At 40.3% G+C, this 15,048-nt stretch overlaps 1 protein-coding gene across 1 annotated transcript in view; it reads right to left on the bottom strand.

The window, feature by feature from the left end:
• Positions 1-339: 339 nt before the first annotated feature.
• The window catches only part of inppl1a (inositol polyphosphate phosphatase-like 1a), a 51,098-nt gene continuing 36,389 nt past the window's right edge, over positions 340-15,048 (bottom strand). Inside the window, exons 10-27 of the mRNA XM_062068206.1 lie at positions 14,850-14,956; positions 14,622-14,724; positions 14,289-14,485; positions 14,055-14,172; positions 13,019-13,115; positions 12,761-12,899; positions 12,583-12,682; positions 11,243-11,331; positions 11,042-11,123; positions 10,878-10,967; positions 10,630-10,743; positions 10,087-10,263; positions 9,854-10,009; positions 9,687-9,771; positions 6,885-6,971; positions 6,047-6,800; positions 4,751-4,884; positions 340-1,158 (exon numbers count right to left, since the gene is read on the bottom strand). Of these exons, the coding sequence (XP_061924190.1) occupies positions 1,062-1,158; positions 4,751-4,884; positions 6,047-6,800; positions 6,885-6,971; positions 9,687-9,771; positions 9,854-10,009; positions 10,087-10,263; positions 10,630-10,743; positions 10,878-10,967; positions 11,042-11,123; positions 11,243-11,331; positions 12,583-12,682; positions 12,761-12,899; positions 13,019-13,115; positions 14,055-14,172; positions 14,289-14,485; positions 14,622-14,724; positions 14,850-14,956 (2,726 nt within the window). The 3' untranslated portion in view covers positions 340-1,061. The remainder of the gene's footprint in view (positions 1,159-4,750; positions 4,885-6,046; positions 6,801-6,884; positions 6,972-9,686; positions 9,772-9,853; positions 10,010-10,086; positions 10,264-10,629; positions 10,744-10,877; positions 10,968-11,041; positions 11,124-11,242; positions 11,332-12,582; positions 12,683-12,760; positions 12,900-13,018; positions 13,116-14,054; positions 14,173-14,288; positions 14,486-14,621; positions 14,725-14,849; positions 14,957-15,048) is intronic.

The following is a 15,048-nucleotide window of genomic DNA, read 5'->3' on the forward strand; positions in this document are numbered from 1 at the left end:
TATTTTAATTGTGTAGACGGGTTGAAAATAAAATGGTGAATTATTGTAGCAAGAAAAGGTTGTGATAATAAACCCATTAAAATACTGCTATGGCTTTTAAATAATTCAAAACTTAACTTGAGCATGTGTCCAAACGTACATAATGAATCATTTAAAAAATGGTTACATTACTGATTATACTTAAAACTGAAAGGTATTACCAGATTTCCCAGTGAGCAGCTACAGGTGAGGCTAATGGTTTAACAGCACCATCTGGTGGCCAAATCAGGGAACACCAACAACATGAAAAAAAAGGAGAATTACTTTTCTGTCCGTGGTCATGTTTTTGGTAACCAGTGGTTTTCTTCAAGACAACAGTGTGGTTTATTAAATCTTTCAAACCAGTTAGTCAACTTAGCTGACTGTTACAATTAGGTACGAATAATTGTGACATAAAGTTGTGCTGTCACAGTGAAATAGTGTGGACATGAGAAATGAAACCTTCAGCCTGCTGTCACGTCACGTGAAAAGGGCCAAAGCTGACGCTGTGCTTTCAGCCGAGTACTGGTTGGCACCGTTTTTTTCCCTTTATCCTTACAAGAAAAGATAAAACCATAAATAAACACTGAAACAACACATGCTGGCACTGAAACTGACAAAGACTGAGTTCAGTCCGCGTGATGTAGGTTCTCAATGCAACCGCCACTTTCGGTTTTGTGTCTCTGTGGTTTGACATTTAACTGGAGCAACTTCCTCCACATCCTTTCCAGGTTGTGAGCGTCGTTGGGGAAATACCTGAGACGTGCCCCACTTTGTCTTGTCTTTATGGACGCCGTGAAACACTTGACGAGTCCTGACAACGTTCTCGCTTCTGCGTTGAGAGCTGAGGGACATGCAGTGACGCGGCGTCCGACAGACTCCGAAATAAGGCCACATCTACAACAACAACAACAACCGTTGGCGGCGCCTCTAAAAAGGTCCAGCAAGTCATTTTAAAAAGTCAAAATGAAGTGCACAATCCCTCAGAAGGCACCGTTGGACGTCACGACAGCAACGACTGCTTGAAGCGTCCGTAAAGTTTGCTACAGTTTCTGCTGCTGTCTGAGGCTCTCCAGCAGCATATGCTTGTGGGCGGGGTCCAGGACTCCCGCCTCCTCCAGGTCCTCCTCTGTAATGTCACTGTAAAATAAAAAAACCCAAAATGACGACAAAGTTTTTCCTGTAAATCAAGTGTAACAAGTATTCCAATCAACTACTATTAATTAATTAATCTCTATCATGTATTAGTCAGTACAATAACACTACTGTTTTTGGAATACAAAGACCATGGGTTATTGACGTGTCCATTTTTCAAAACTAGCACCTTATCGCTCATGTTTTTGGATAAAGTTATACTTTTTGACAATACAGGGGACACAGTGCATCGGGAAAGTTTTACAGCGCTTCACTTTTTCCACATTTTGTTATGTTACAGCTAGAGGTGTCCGATAATATCGGACTGCCGATATTATCGGCCAATAAATGCTTTAAAATGTAATATCGGAAATTATCGGTATCGGTTTCAAAAAGTACAATTTATGACTTTCTAAAACACCGCTGTGGACACGGACGTAGGGAGAAGTACAGAGCGCCAATAAACCTTTAAGGCACTACCTTTGCGTGCCGGCCCAATCACATACTATCTACGGCTTTTCACACACACACACACACAAGTGAATGCAAGTCATACTTGGTCAACAGCCATACAGGTCACACTTAGGGTGGCCGTATAAACAACTTTACCACTGTTACAAATATGCGCCACACTGTGAACCCACACCAAACAAGAATGACAAACACATTTTGGGAGAACATCCGCACCGTAACACAACATAAACACAACAGAACAAATACCCAGAACCCCTTGCAGCACTAACTCTTTCGGGACGCTACAATATACACCGCCCTCCAACCACTCCCACCTCAACCTCCTCATGCTCTCTCAGGGAGAGCATGTCCCAAATTCCAAGCTGCTGATTTGAGGCATGTTAAAAAAAATAATGCACTTTGTGACTTCAATAATAAATATGGCAGTGCCATGTTGGCATTTTTTTCCATAACTTGAGTTGATTTATATTTGGAAAACTTTGTTACATTGTTTAATGCATCCAGCGGGGCATCACAACAAAATTAGGCATAATAATGTGTTAATTCCACGACTGTATATATCGGTATCGGTTGATATCGGAATCGGTCTTTAAGAGTTGGACAATATCGGAATATCAAAATTCTACACACAATACCTCATAATGACAATGTGAAAAGGTTTTTATGAAAAAATTAGAAAATGTAATAAAAATAAAACACCTAAAAACAGTCACATGTCCATAAGTATACAGACCCTTTGCGCAATACTTTGTTGATGCACCTTTGGCAGCAATTACAGCCTAATGTTTTTTTTAACACGATGGCACAAGCTTGGCACACCTATCATTTGCGCAGTTTCTCCCATTCCTCTATGCAGCAACTCTCAAGCTTGGTTTTTATCCATGATGTCTCTGTACATTGCTGCATTCATCTTAGTCTAGTCAGGGAGGTGATCAAGAACCAGATGGTCACTCTGTCAGAGCTACAACATTCTTATGTGGAGAGAGAAGAAGATTCCAGAAGGACAACCATCTCTGCAGCAATCCACCAATCAGGCCTGTAGGTATAGTGGCCAGACCGAAGTCATTCCTTAGTAAAGCGTGTGCCAAAATGCAACTGAAAGACTCTCAGAGCATGAGAAACAAAATTGTCTGGTCTGATGAGACAATTATTCAACTCTTTGGCGTGAATGCCAGGCGTCATGTTTGAAGGAAGCCAGGTCAATACCATCACTACAGTGAAACATGGTGGTGGCAGCGTCATGCTGAGGGGATGTTTTTTTGCGGCAGAAACGAGGAGACAAGCCAGGATAGAGGGAAAGATGAATGCATCATCCGGATGAAAGCAAACACTTCCCATCCAACCTGATGGAGCTTGAGAGGTGCTGCAAAGAGGAATGGGCGAAACTGCTTAAAGATAGGTGTGCCAAGCTTGTGTGTATAGTATTCAAAGAGACTTGAGGCAGTAATTGTTTCCAAAGGTGCATCAACAAAGTATTGAGCAATGCTGTGAATACTTATGTACATGTGTTTTTTAATTTTTAATACATTTGCAAACTTAAAAAAAATAAAAAATAAAAATCACGGTCTTAATTAGACCGTGATTCTGCACAGAATTTTCCTCAAAATTCAAGAAATGAATTTGTTCCTTTTTACAATAAGGCTGTAGCATAACAAAATGTGGAAAAAGTGAAGCGCTGTGAATACTTTCCGGATGCACTGTAACAATCGTCCCTCGCCACATCTCGCTTAAAATATTGCGGCTTCACAACATTGCGGATTAAAAAAAAAATCATCAAAGCATTTTTTCCCCCTGAATTCACAGCTAGTTGCAGCAGCTCTGAGAGCTAGGGGGTAATCTAGGATGGAGTCAGCTCTCGGTCATTTTATTGGGTCTGTTTCTGTCTCTGACCATGCTGGCATGGAACACTGCAGAGGCCACCACAGTGTATGTGGATGTTAAGATGGTGGTGGTGTTTTATTATTTTGCTGTTATTTAATGTGTGCACAATCGATTATTTATTACTCATTTTTAGTTTTTATAGCGGTTTACTGTGGTTGCTGTATGTAAAAATGGGACCACTGAAGTGGAAACTAGTTGCAGCAGCTCTGTTCTCTATAATGTCCTCTATTTTTAAGGTTTCCCTCTTGTTTTCATGGGGTTTTTTTGCATTTGGTTGAAACCTGTTTGGGACTGAGCAACAAGAGGTGGCACTTCTGTGACTTTTGCGCTACATTTAATACTTTTTTGCAAAGTTTTTTAATCTGAACTGAAAACAAATAACTTCCCCATTGTGGGATGAATAAAAGCCTATTCTATCCTATATGTGGGCCAAAAATAAGTGATAATTCAAGTCTTATCATTCGTATGGAAGATATTTTTTTATATTTATATATTTTTTAAATACATACGTACCGAAGGACACACATTTTGCTTATTAATAGCCATGTTTTTCAACCACTAAAATTTATAGACAAAATATAATAATATTTACAGGTGTCCTGATACAGCCTTTTCCCTTCTGATACGATACCGATTTAGCAGCCTTGAGCCTTAAGATACCGATACCAATCCAATACGACGTCAGCACAAATCATACATTCATGTATTGTAGTCTGGGTCTCCACAGGTTTCAACAAGTCATATGTGAGACTTTTTAGGACCATAATGAATACAATTTAAGACCCATTTTACATCCATACTGGCAATAAAGTACAAAGACACGAAGGAACATCTTTTTGGTTAATTTCCTGTACAGTAAGGGAAAGAAATGCAGAACATAACGTGGGGTCCAATTTAATACATTTTCTGCTAAAAGCTGCTAAAACCAATCCAATGTAGGTCAATATACTGTGTTAAGTTATAAAAACTTTGTATTATAGGTGTAAAAGTGACTATGTGGGTGATAGTTCACATCTAAAGGGCTGCAATATTGTTAAAACCGTATTGAGAAAGTTGTAAACATTTTTTGTTTTGTTTTTGATTTTGCTATGAAAATATTCAAATTATAATTCCTACTCCAAGGAAATTCATTTACCACAGTTAGGCCCGGAACCAATTAACGGTGAGTGTTTACTGTACTTGCAATGTTGAGTATGCTTGCAGATACGTTGTAATACCCAGAATGTATAAAACCAGCATGTACCTGAGAAACTCCAAGTCGTCCCAGCCGTTGTGCAGCAGTCCCTGCTCATACCTCTCAAGTCCCAGCCTTTGCAGCCACTCCCCCACTGAAGACTCCCCCACGGACATAGACGAGCTACTGCTACCCCAAAGTGCCTAAACAAAAAAACAAAAATAAACTAAAGTTAATTGGATTATGCAACTTCCATTGAAATATTACCATGTTACTCAATTGAGCAAGAACAGCTGAATCAAGCATAATTTTAACCACTAAACCTTAACATTGACTCTATATACAGTATTTCTAAACATATGTTGCCGAGTGGGAAATTTGAGGTTGAATAAATACAGCTTTAAAAAGGTCAATAATTTATGACATTGATTTTGGTACAGTAGACAAGTAGAAAAAAAATATTATTATTGTAACTACTTAGCTAGAATGAGAGAAAGCGGACAGGACTTGGTTGAGCTTATTGAATTTAAAAAGTTTGGACACACCTTCTCATTTCAATGCGTTTTCCTTATTTTCAGGACTATTTACATTGTAGAATGTCACTGAAGGCATCAAAACTATGACACCTGTGAAGTGAAAACTCTTTCAGGTGATTACCTCTTGAAGCTCATCGAGAGAATGCCAAGAGTGTGCAATCGGAGAAAAGGGTGGCTATTTTGAAGAAATTAGTACATACAACATGTTTTCAGTTATCTCACCTTTTTTTGTTAAGTAAATAACTCAATGTGTGTTCATTCATAGTTTTGATGCCTTCAGTAACAATCTACAATGTAAATAGTCATGAAAATAAAGAAAACACATTGAATTTGTTTGTTGTACTGTATATAACTGCCCATTTCAGCGGTTTAATGGCAGTTTAACTCATTTATGCTCATCAAAGCTCTAAGAATTACTGCATGCACATGGTTTTATGGCGCCGTCTGGTGGTTATGGGGCGCAATAACATCAAAATATTATTTTCTTGTTTTTCAGTCAAGAATGAGATACATTCGGTCTCATGGAAAAAGCATAACGTCCATAGCAGGATTACAGTCTTTTAAAAACAGCATTATAATGGGAGTCAATGGGGCTGAAATAGCTGGGGTGTACACTTTGTTTGTATCCTATTTTAACATTGTTGCAATCAAAAACACAATGTCATATCATTTAAAAAAACTAACTATTGGGCGAAATTTTCAGCCGCTAATCTTAAAACTGAGAAATCCTATCACATAGGAACACATGTAATGCCCTAGAGGTGCAGAAGGGTTAGTGTTTCACTGCCTTCCATCAGCTTAAACCATTGTGATCATCTAAACATCTCACCTCCTCAGGAAGGTCCTCAGCGATACTTTCTGTGATGGCAATTCTGGGCGGGAAGGTGCGGCAGGCCTCCAGACCTAAACCCATAGCCTGTCCCCTAAGGGGAGGTGGTGCAGAGGGAGCACGAGGAGGTTGTCCAGAAAACTCACTCTCGCTCAGGGTCTTTGCCATCTGAAGCACAGAGCAAGACTGGTCGTCCAGTGCCCCCCCTCCACCGACGGCGGCGGCGCCACCTACCCCTCCTCGCCTAAAACCTTCCCCGAGGGCCAACGGAGCACCGGGAACAGCCGCAGGGATCTTCACCTCAGCTAGATCCGGGTGAAGTGGGCGAGGCTTTAAGAAAGGTGTCTCTACGGCCATCTCTATCGCTCCCTTTGGGAGGGGAGGGGGCGGGAAATCCGGGGGAGGGCGATTGAGTGTGTTCCCCACAGTGGCCCCCCCTTGTGCCCCTCCCACACACACTCCTCCATCGTCCTCTGAGGACCCCTCCTCACTGATGGCACGCACCGAGTGACCTGTCATGGGCCTACGTGGGAGACACTGTGCTGCGGAGGCGCAGGAGGGTTTGGTCCGAGATACAGCCACAGGAGGGAAGGCTTTTGTAGCCTGGGGTGCGGGGGTGGATGATGAAGGGAGAAGCTCAGACGTCAGCGCAGCGGCCGACTGATTGGGAACACCTTCCAAAATGTAGTAGGCGGGGTTATTGTAGCTGTTCTTGCCAACAGACGGATCGCCATCGGAAGAATCCTGTTTCGGCCTAAAAAATACACAGGAAGACAACAGGTGGTTTACTTTTGAATGTTTTACTTTTGACATCTACCTGCCTGTTACAGACACACACCTTGCAGCCGTTTCCTCCTTGCTGGTCTTCTCTACCTCTTCGCTGACCTTTCCCAGCTCTCCCAGCTGCTTACGAACCACAGGTGGCCTTCAGGACAACACAAAACAAAATTAAGGCAAACTACAGATTATATTTTTGTCTTTCCACAACATTAAATCTGCTTCCCAAAACAAAAAAGGCCCAATGGTATAGGTCAGGGCTATTCAACTACATAATGAAGAGGGTCGCAGTTTCAAGAGCCCAGGGGCTCAAGGGCCGGACATAGAAATGTGGACGTTTCATCAGAAAGTGCCTGCGCAGGTTATATTCCTTAGAGACTGCGTTTATTTAGTTGCAAAGTATACACATTGGCTTTCACACTGCACTGTCAATAAATTCATTATTCTGCCCTCGCTACTTGTTTCCAGCGTGTGCAACTAGTTAACAGTATGAAGAAATTATTTTCCTTCCTTAGTTGTATTTCTTTACACTTCTTCCTTCATTTAGGTATGTAAGACTGAAAATATAAACATAAAATAAACATAACAAAAGTATAACGTCCGTTGTGTATTTCACATAAATAAAATAGAAGGATTAGCGTTAATATATTCACACAATAAACTACAAATTACAAAGACAAAGACAGTCTTGTACCCATGTGTAATGTGCATGCTCAGCTGTTCATCTTAGGTTGATTGTTTTATTTGCAATATTTATTGTAAGTCTAGTTTATTGTATGTATGATATTGTCTGTAAATATGTGTTTTTATACTGCCAGTTTTAGGATTAAAATTAGCTATTGTAGCTAATTCTGGCATATTTACTGTGATGTTTTGCTCATATGTTGATCAATATGCATTCTCCTAATCAAATAAAGCTATTCAATTCAAATGTTTACACATATAGAAATTACACAAAATTCACACACCAAACATTGTATGTGACTTATCACTAATAGCGTTGTCGCCTTCTACTGGTCAAATTTAGCACTACATGTATTAAACGAGGTTTGATCGTTACTCGTAGACAACTAAGCCCGACCACGAATACAAAAGACATCACGAAGTCAGGAATTTCAATACAAAACAAACTAAATATATTTATGCACAAATTATAACTACATACCAATCAATCAATCAATCAATGTTTATTTATATAGCCCTAAATCACAAGTGTCTCAAAGGGCTGCACAAGCCACAGCGACATCCTCGGTACAGAGCCCACATACGGGCAAGGAAAAACTCACCCCAGTGGGACGTCAATGTGAATGACTATGAGAAACCTTGGAGAGGACCGCATATGTGGGTAACCCCCCCCCCCCTCTAGGGGAGACCGAAAGCAATGGATGTCGAGTGGGTTTGACATAATATTGTGAAAGTCCAGTCCACAGTGGATCCAACACATCAGCGAGAGTCCAGTCTATAGTGGGGCCAGCAGGAAACCATCCTGTATGACCAAACATTTGGTCATACAAATGTTTGACCAAGTTTTCTGATGAAGCTTACACGCTGGGATTTCTACCATTGTTGTTGCTCGTCTGGATCTATGTGTCCGTCGCTTAAAAGGTTTGCCAGAAAACAATGACTCGAGCACTTGAACAGTAGAACATTTATACTTTGTGGTCCAGTCGTCGTTAAAAGTCAGATTTTTGCAATTTATTAGGATTTTTTTCCGGTGTTTAATAAGTAGTCTTCTTTGACTCAACCCAATGGTGCTTCACTGCGACACACACGTCTCGCTGTTGCTCTCCTGCGGGGTGGCAGGAGTACAACATACATCCTCGTTTTAATGGTTTCATCAAGCCTATTTGGGTGATGTTCGGCAGGCCAAAGGAAAAGGTTTTGGCGAGCCGGTTGTGGCTATTCCTGTTATATGTAGTTATTGCCAAAAACTACAATACAACGCTAAGAACCCACAGTGGCATTTGTATTAGGGCTGCACGATTAATCTAAATCGAATCGACATCAATGTTTTAATTAGTGCAATATACGTATAACCGCAAGAGGCTGAGTTTTTTTTAATTCGCAGTCACAGAGCATTTGAGTGACAAACATGTTGGCCAATCAGACTTGTTGAGCCTCATGTTTGTCTGTTGGTCACTCTCTGGGTGGGAGTGTAACTGAGGTCAAATTAATACGTTTTTAAAAATAATAATTTCGCGATCGACCGGTAGCGTCCTAAAGACCGACTGTTTGATCGCAATCGACGGGTTGGTGACCACTGATGTAGCCACTACTCTGCCGAATGACGAACTGAATCGTGTGTTTAATCTGCTGTTGTTGTCTTGTGAAGCAGCAGTCAATGTAATGATGTCATGATGCAGCAGTCAATGTAAACCCCGGACACCCCTGTCCATGGCTCGCTTAAAAAAAGAGTTTGTTTGGATGAAATTAATTCATTACAGTGATGGACTAACCGTTCCTCTGGAAAAAAACCAACTATCTGGTTTCACTCATTTCTATATAAGATTAGTCTATCTATGCATTTTTCGAATGGGGGGTTTCATTTTGTTTTTTAGAAACGATGCCATCGCAACCCACATCAGCAGGATGGCTGTTTCATGAAAAGCGCCACACAAAAAAAATTGATTTAAACAAAACAAGGAAAATTGATCCATCTGCTTTTGCGTCTGAACTCTTCATGTACAGTATATTACCACATTTAGAGTTGGAAAAAAGACATACATTTACATTTATTTTGAAAGCGTTAGAACAGGCAAATGACACCAATTCGGGAGACCGGCCCATGAATATACTCCTAAAAAGTCAAATTCAAGGTAGTAAACTCAGACAATAAACAGGGAGAGAAGAAGAGTGTACTAACTTCACATATTCATGTCCCACTCTGGATGCCTGGGTGGATTTCCCTTTGGGTATACCCGTTTCATCTTTGTCGACACTGATCCATTCTGAAGTACAATGCACCACAGATCTTAGACATCAAGCGCACCGGTCCATTCACACATACTGTACGTGAAATACAGTACGTACCATAGAGTCTTTCCCTGGTTCCCATCCTTTCAGAAGGGACTCTAACCCTCATTGATCCCCTGATGTTTCCCGTTTCCTCGCCGCGATGAGACAGGTAAGTGTGGAACTGCTGTGCTGTGCTGCCAATCATCGATTTCAGCGCTAACACACACTCTCCTGGAACGTGAGGGACACATTACGTTTAAAACCCTGCGAGCCCACATCAAAACACACATAAGCACATGGATTTATACCGTAGGATTCATATCCATCCAAAGATTTCACAGTGAGAAGCAGGTGTTGGTCCTGCAGGTACTCGATCTCCGACAGAAGGGGTTTGAGCGTCGTCAACTGCTTGTTGGACCAGCCCACGCGGAGAAAGTTGATGTTGTCGCTACTCTGACTGTCGTTCTCGTAACTCTTCTTGAACTCTACGCATTGAGAGAGAGCGAAAGGAACGCAGGGCAAAAGAGTTTGGGGAGAGACGACAAAGGGAAAGGGAGAGGCAACGAGAGAGGGGAGAAAAGTCGGGTAATGTTTCTATGGAATTCCATTCAAAAGTGCAACAAGAGTGGACAGGCGGACAGGGGCGGGGCAACATAGGGCCAAAATGAACGCTATCTTAAAGGGATACTGACTGCCTGGAATTAGAGAGGGAGTTATAGAGACATAGAAAAGAAGAAACAGATCCAATTCTATTACAAACACCAGGAGCTACGGGATGTCTGTGGTGCTCGTGGATGGCGGAATAACTACACTATATGTGTGGAAAGTGAGCCAAATAACATTTCGCTCACCTTCCAAACAAGTGGAGTAAAATTCGATGAAGAACTTGGTTCTGCTCGCGGTCTTCACGATGGCCTCGATGCTTTCAAACTCGATGTAAGCTTGCTCCGAAGATTTAGCCAGTCCTGGAGAGGAGGGTGAAGTGTCATCAAATGTGATATTTGCTTCACCATAAAAAAAAAAATCAACGCAAGTCAACCCCAAATAAATTTGAACTGCTTTCTTTTTGCGTGTACATGATTTTTCTTTTCTACACTACCTTTCTTGGAGACAAACTGTGAGGTCACGCCCACCTCAAAGGTTGCAAACACAGGGGAGTGGTCACTGGTCACGATATCATCCGTGCACCCTACAAAAGACACAAATTTAAATTGCATTGCCAAAATGGATTATGGAAAATAAGGTTGCAACCGATGGTCTTACCGTAGGAGTTGCAAACGACGTGCGTTTCCGGGTAAGACTTCCACAAGATTCTGTCACACCAGGATGGAACATTAGTCCTCATCTGGGACAGACAGGAAAAGAGAAGACACTGCGGCTTTAACAAAGTAACTACAAAAGAAGTCCAAATAAATCAATCAAACATTCATGAGAAACATGGAAGTAAAGTTTCATCATCCACACCCCAGTTGCTTTCTGCTTCTGCCAGACATACGTGTCCCTTGAACCACGTTCATATCGGTAGGTGGGTGGGAAGGAGATCTCTTCCTCCGCTGCGGAGAAGGCAACACAATTTAAATTTTTTGTTACATTTAAGGTATATATTAAATACCAGACATAGGGGATAATGAATGTGCGCAAGTAGCCGGATTATTTTGCAAAGTTTAAGAGAGGTTTTATGTCATTTTTTAAAATCAATCAATCAATCAATGTTTATTTATATAGCCCTAAATCACAAGTGTCTCAAAGGGCTGCACAAGCCACAACAAATCATGTAACATAATCCAGCAACAATTAACTGAAATATAATATTTAATCTAATCTAATACATCTAAGGACAGTTACTAGTGATGGGTCAATGGATACAGACGCATTGATGCATTATAAAACACAAGGAGATATACTATGTCCCTCGATGTGTCACTTAAAGAAAACATGTGACTGATACTGTACTGTATCACTTGACTGTGATGCGTTAAACTGTGTTTATCAGGAAGTGCTTCTTTCGGCTCAAGAATGACAGCTCGTACTGAAAGAAGCCGGAGGAGTACTGTGTCGCATTTGACATTAGTTTTACTCAGTCATCCATTGTAATTGAACTAAGAACATGAAAGGTTCAAAAACTTGGGATACTTTTCATATTTTAACATTCTTCTTTAACCGTTTACTATTTGGCTCATTGAATAGAGTTGCACATTTCACACTGCTTTCTTCACAGCTAATCGCAAAAAAATAATAATTTAAGTGCTACCTATTAATTTCTTTGCAGGTCAATTGTTGTGACTTGTTTTTAAATCCATCAAGTGGCGCCATTAAGAAACAATGACAAAGTATTGATGCAATGTCAATACAGCCAGTGAGTATGCCACACACTCACTTAAGCGGCATTTATGCATATAATTCTGTTACTGTTTGATCAATGTGTTTTTATTGTCTTATAATTTATATATGAAAATATTACTAGGATTACAGTATATTTTGGAATTGATGATGGGTGTCGTTAGTCCAGTAGGATCTTTGTTTAAAGTGGAACCTAGGCGTTTTTATAACCACATACATATTATTTAATAAAATTGAGAACATCTGTAAATTGTTCCCCATTTTTGTAGATATTGCACTGCTTCACTAATATATCCAAAATTGACTCATGCACAACTTTAGGAAATATGTCATAACAGATATAATTGTGCAACGGTGGTGACTGTTGAAATATTTGTGTGACATTTATGATCTTTTCTATGATGAATACTGCCTAAAGCAAAAAAGAAAACCAAGACATCTCGTAGAAAGTCAGTTCGACCCACCAAAGCGTAGAAACACTTTGTTCTTCTCCCTCTCCAGATTTAGCTGGTCCACCTTCAGCAGCGGATCAAACTCCTTCCTATTTATGTAGTTAAGTATCTCCTGCGAACACAATTACCATAAAAGGTTATAGCCTGACGGATCAAAGTTGGGTGTGTGTTGGTGTGTCTCCTGCTCGACCTGTATGTCCATGTCCAGTCTGTAGTTGAGATCTCCAAGCCAGAACAGATGTGTGAAGCGCAGTGAAATGTCAAACGAGCTCAGTTGTTTGTCTCCAAGTGAAAGCAGACGCAAAATGTCGAGATAATTTTGGTTCCTCCTGCAAGGGTCATCAGAAAGATTTATGTGGGATTCATGTGGGATTCATGTGGGAATGTGTGTGCATATCGGTGTACATGTTAAGTACTAGAATTTGGAAAATAATTTTACATAGGGTACCTCGCAATCTTTTCATTCCCTGAGGTCAAGTGACAGTTGACAAAACCAAAAGATGTTCCGTTGAACATGAAAGAAACACCAACCGCCCCTTTGTTACCTGGGGAACCATCAACAAAATATTAAAACACTGACCAGTTTAATCAACCAATACTCCTCAATTTTAACCAAATTAAAGACGTCTTGCGGTTTTACACAAAGGAGTTGTGCATCTCTCTGATGCTGACTTTAAGTTATTTGACTTAAAGGAGAACTGTACTTTTTGGGGAATTGTGCCTATCATTCACAATCTCAACATAAGACAAGAACACATATGTTTTTCTTTTTTTAATGCATTCTAACTCATACATAACCCTTAGCAAAGGTCAGCTAACAATGGAGCTAATGGGAATAATCAATTGCACCCTTAAAGCTATCTAAACAAAAATACAGAAAAACCGACAACAAAACTCCATTTACATGTCATTACCTGAATATTAACCAAGTGTTAGTGATATTGTTATAAGCGCTAACACAGAGGAACTACTTTTAGCAGCACTGTGATCAAAAAGTTGGTCAACTTTGACATTCAACATAGACCCGGAGATGGCGAGAGAGACATGCAAAGATGCTTGTTTGCATCACCTTTTTTTTTAACCTTCGTGGGGATTATGATTATGGGAAGATATGAACAATCTATCAGCTAGCATTCCAGTGAGAGCAGACATTGTACAGTAAGTGATTGTTTTATTATGTTCATAATTTGTATTTCTTGTTTAGAACTTAGCTCTTCCTCATTATATTTTGGCTCAAAAACTGTTATTATGAATGTGCCTGTTACTACATTACATATATACTTACAGCATGTATATATAAGACGTGTAAGGAGGTTTTTAAAGAGCTCTTTATAGGCGAAATAGAACGAATCCCATTTGCTCCATTGTTAGCTGACTTAAAAAAAAAAAAAAATTGTGAATGATAAGCTAAATTAAAAAAAAGGTTTAGTTACCCTTTAAGTATAAAGTGAAAATAAACAACAAATTATGAGTGCTAAAGTTACCAAGTGTGTTAGCGATCCCAGTCTTGACGCTGGACATTCCGACATGGCTGATGCGGTTCTCATGTTCCGGCTTCACGAGCACAGCGATCTTTATGTTCCATAGCGTCTGCACTGCTATCTACAAACAAGTGCAGCAAATCAATGAAGAAACTGAATGTCATCCACTTCAAACATCCTACTTCCAGGACAGGATGAAGGGGGAAAAAAAACAATGATTACAAAATGTTTTTTTACCGGTTTATAATCCAATTCGGTTTGCTCTTTCAACATGACTCTTATGGACTCTACCCACTCGCGATCATTCACAGAGTTTTCTTGCGTTCCAAATGCGTACAGGTCATTTGGGATAGTAACGGTCATCTCGTCCAATGTCTTTCCGAGTCCTCGACATAACACCCAGGAAGCCACCGACTTGGGTGAAGGAACTGAGCCTAACAACAAATGGTGCACGTATAATAAATATTAAAAGGTAGATTGACTGAATTTGAAAAACACATGTCCAGTAGTCAGTTAAGTGTTACTCTTAAAGTAGGAGAATTAAATGAATCACATATAAATATGTCTCACCCATGTTCCAGGTGCCAATGAAGACAGAGATCATGTCAGGCTCATCCTGGTTGGAATGTTTGTTTTTCATCAGCTGTAGCAGCTGGCAAAAGGCTTCTCGTTTCTGAAAGACACACACACAAGCAAAGCAATTTATAGTATACATCAATTTCACGAGATAAATGATCCACAGTGTCACAATCAACATTACAAACATACAAATAAACCACACAGAGTGTTTGTGTATACCTTGGCACTAGCAAATACGAAGTCTTTCCTCTGGCTCTTGTCCTTTTCCTTCTCAAAGACAATGCCTAGCTTATTCTGCACCCGCTGGGACTTGATCAGCTGACGGACTGAGAGATGAGCAGACACAAGGATGGGAGGGGAGGAAACAGGGAGACAGAAATCAGTAATTGTTACACACTATCTGTTTGCCTTCACAGTC

The sequence above is a fragment of the Entelurus aequoreus genome, linkage group LG13 (genome assembly GCF_033978785.1).
Source record: "Entelurus aequoreus isolate RoL-2023_Sb linkage group LG13, RoL_Eaeq_v1.1, whole genome shotgun sequence".
NCBI lineage: Eukaryota > Metazoa > Chordata > Actinopteri > Syngnathiformes > Syngnathidae > Entelurus > Entelurus aequoreus.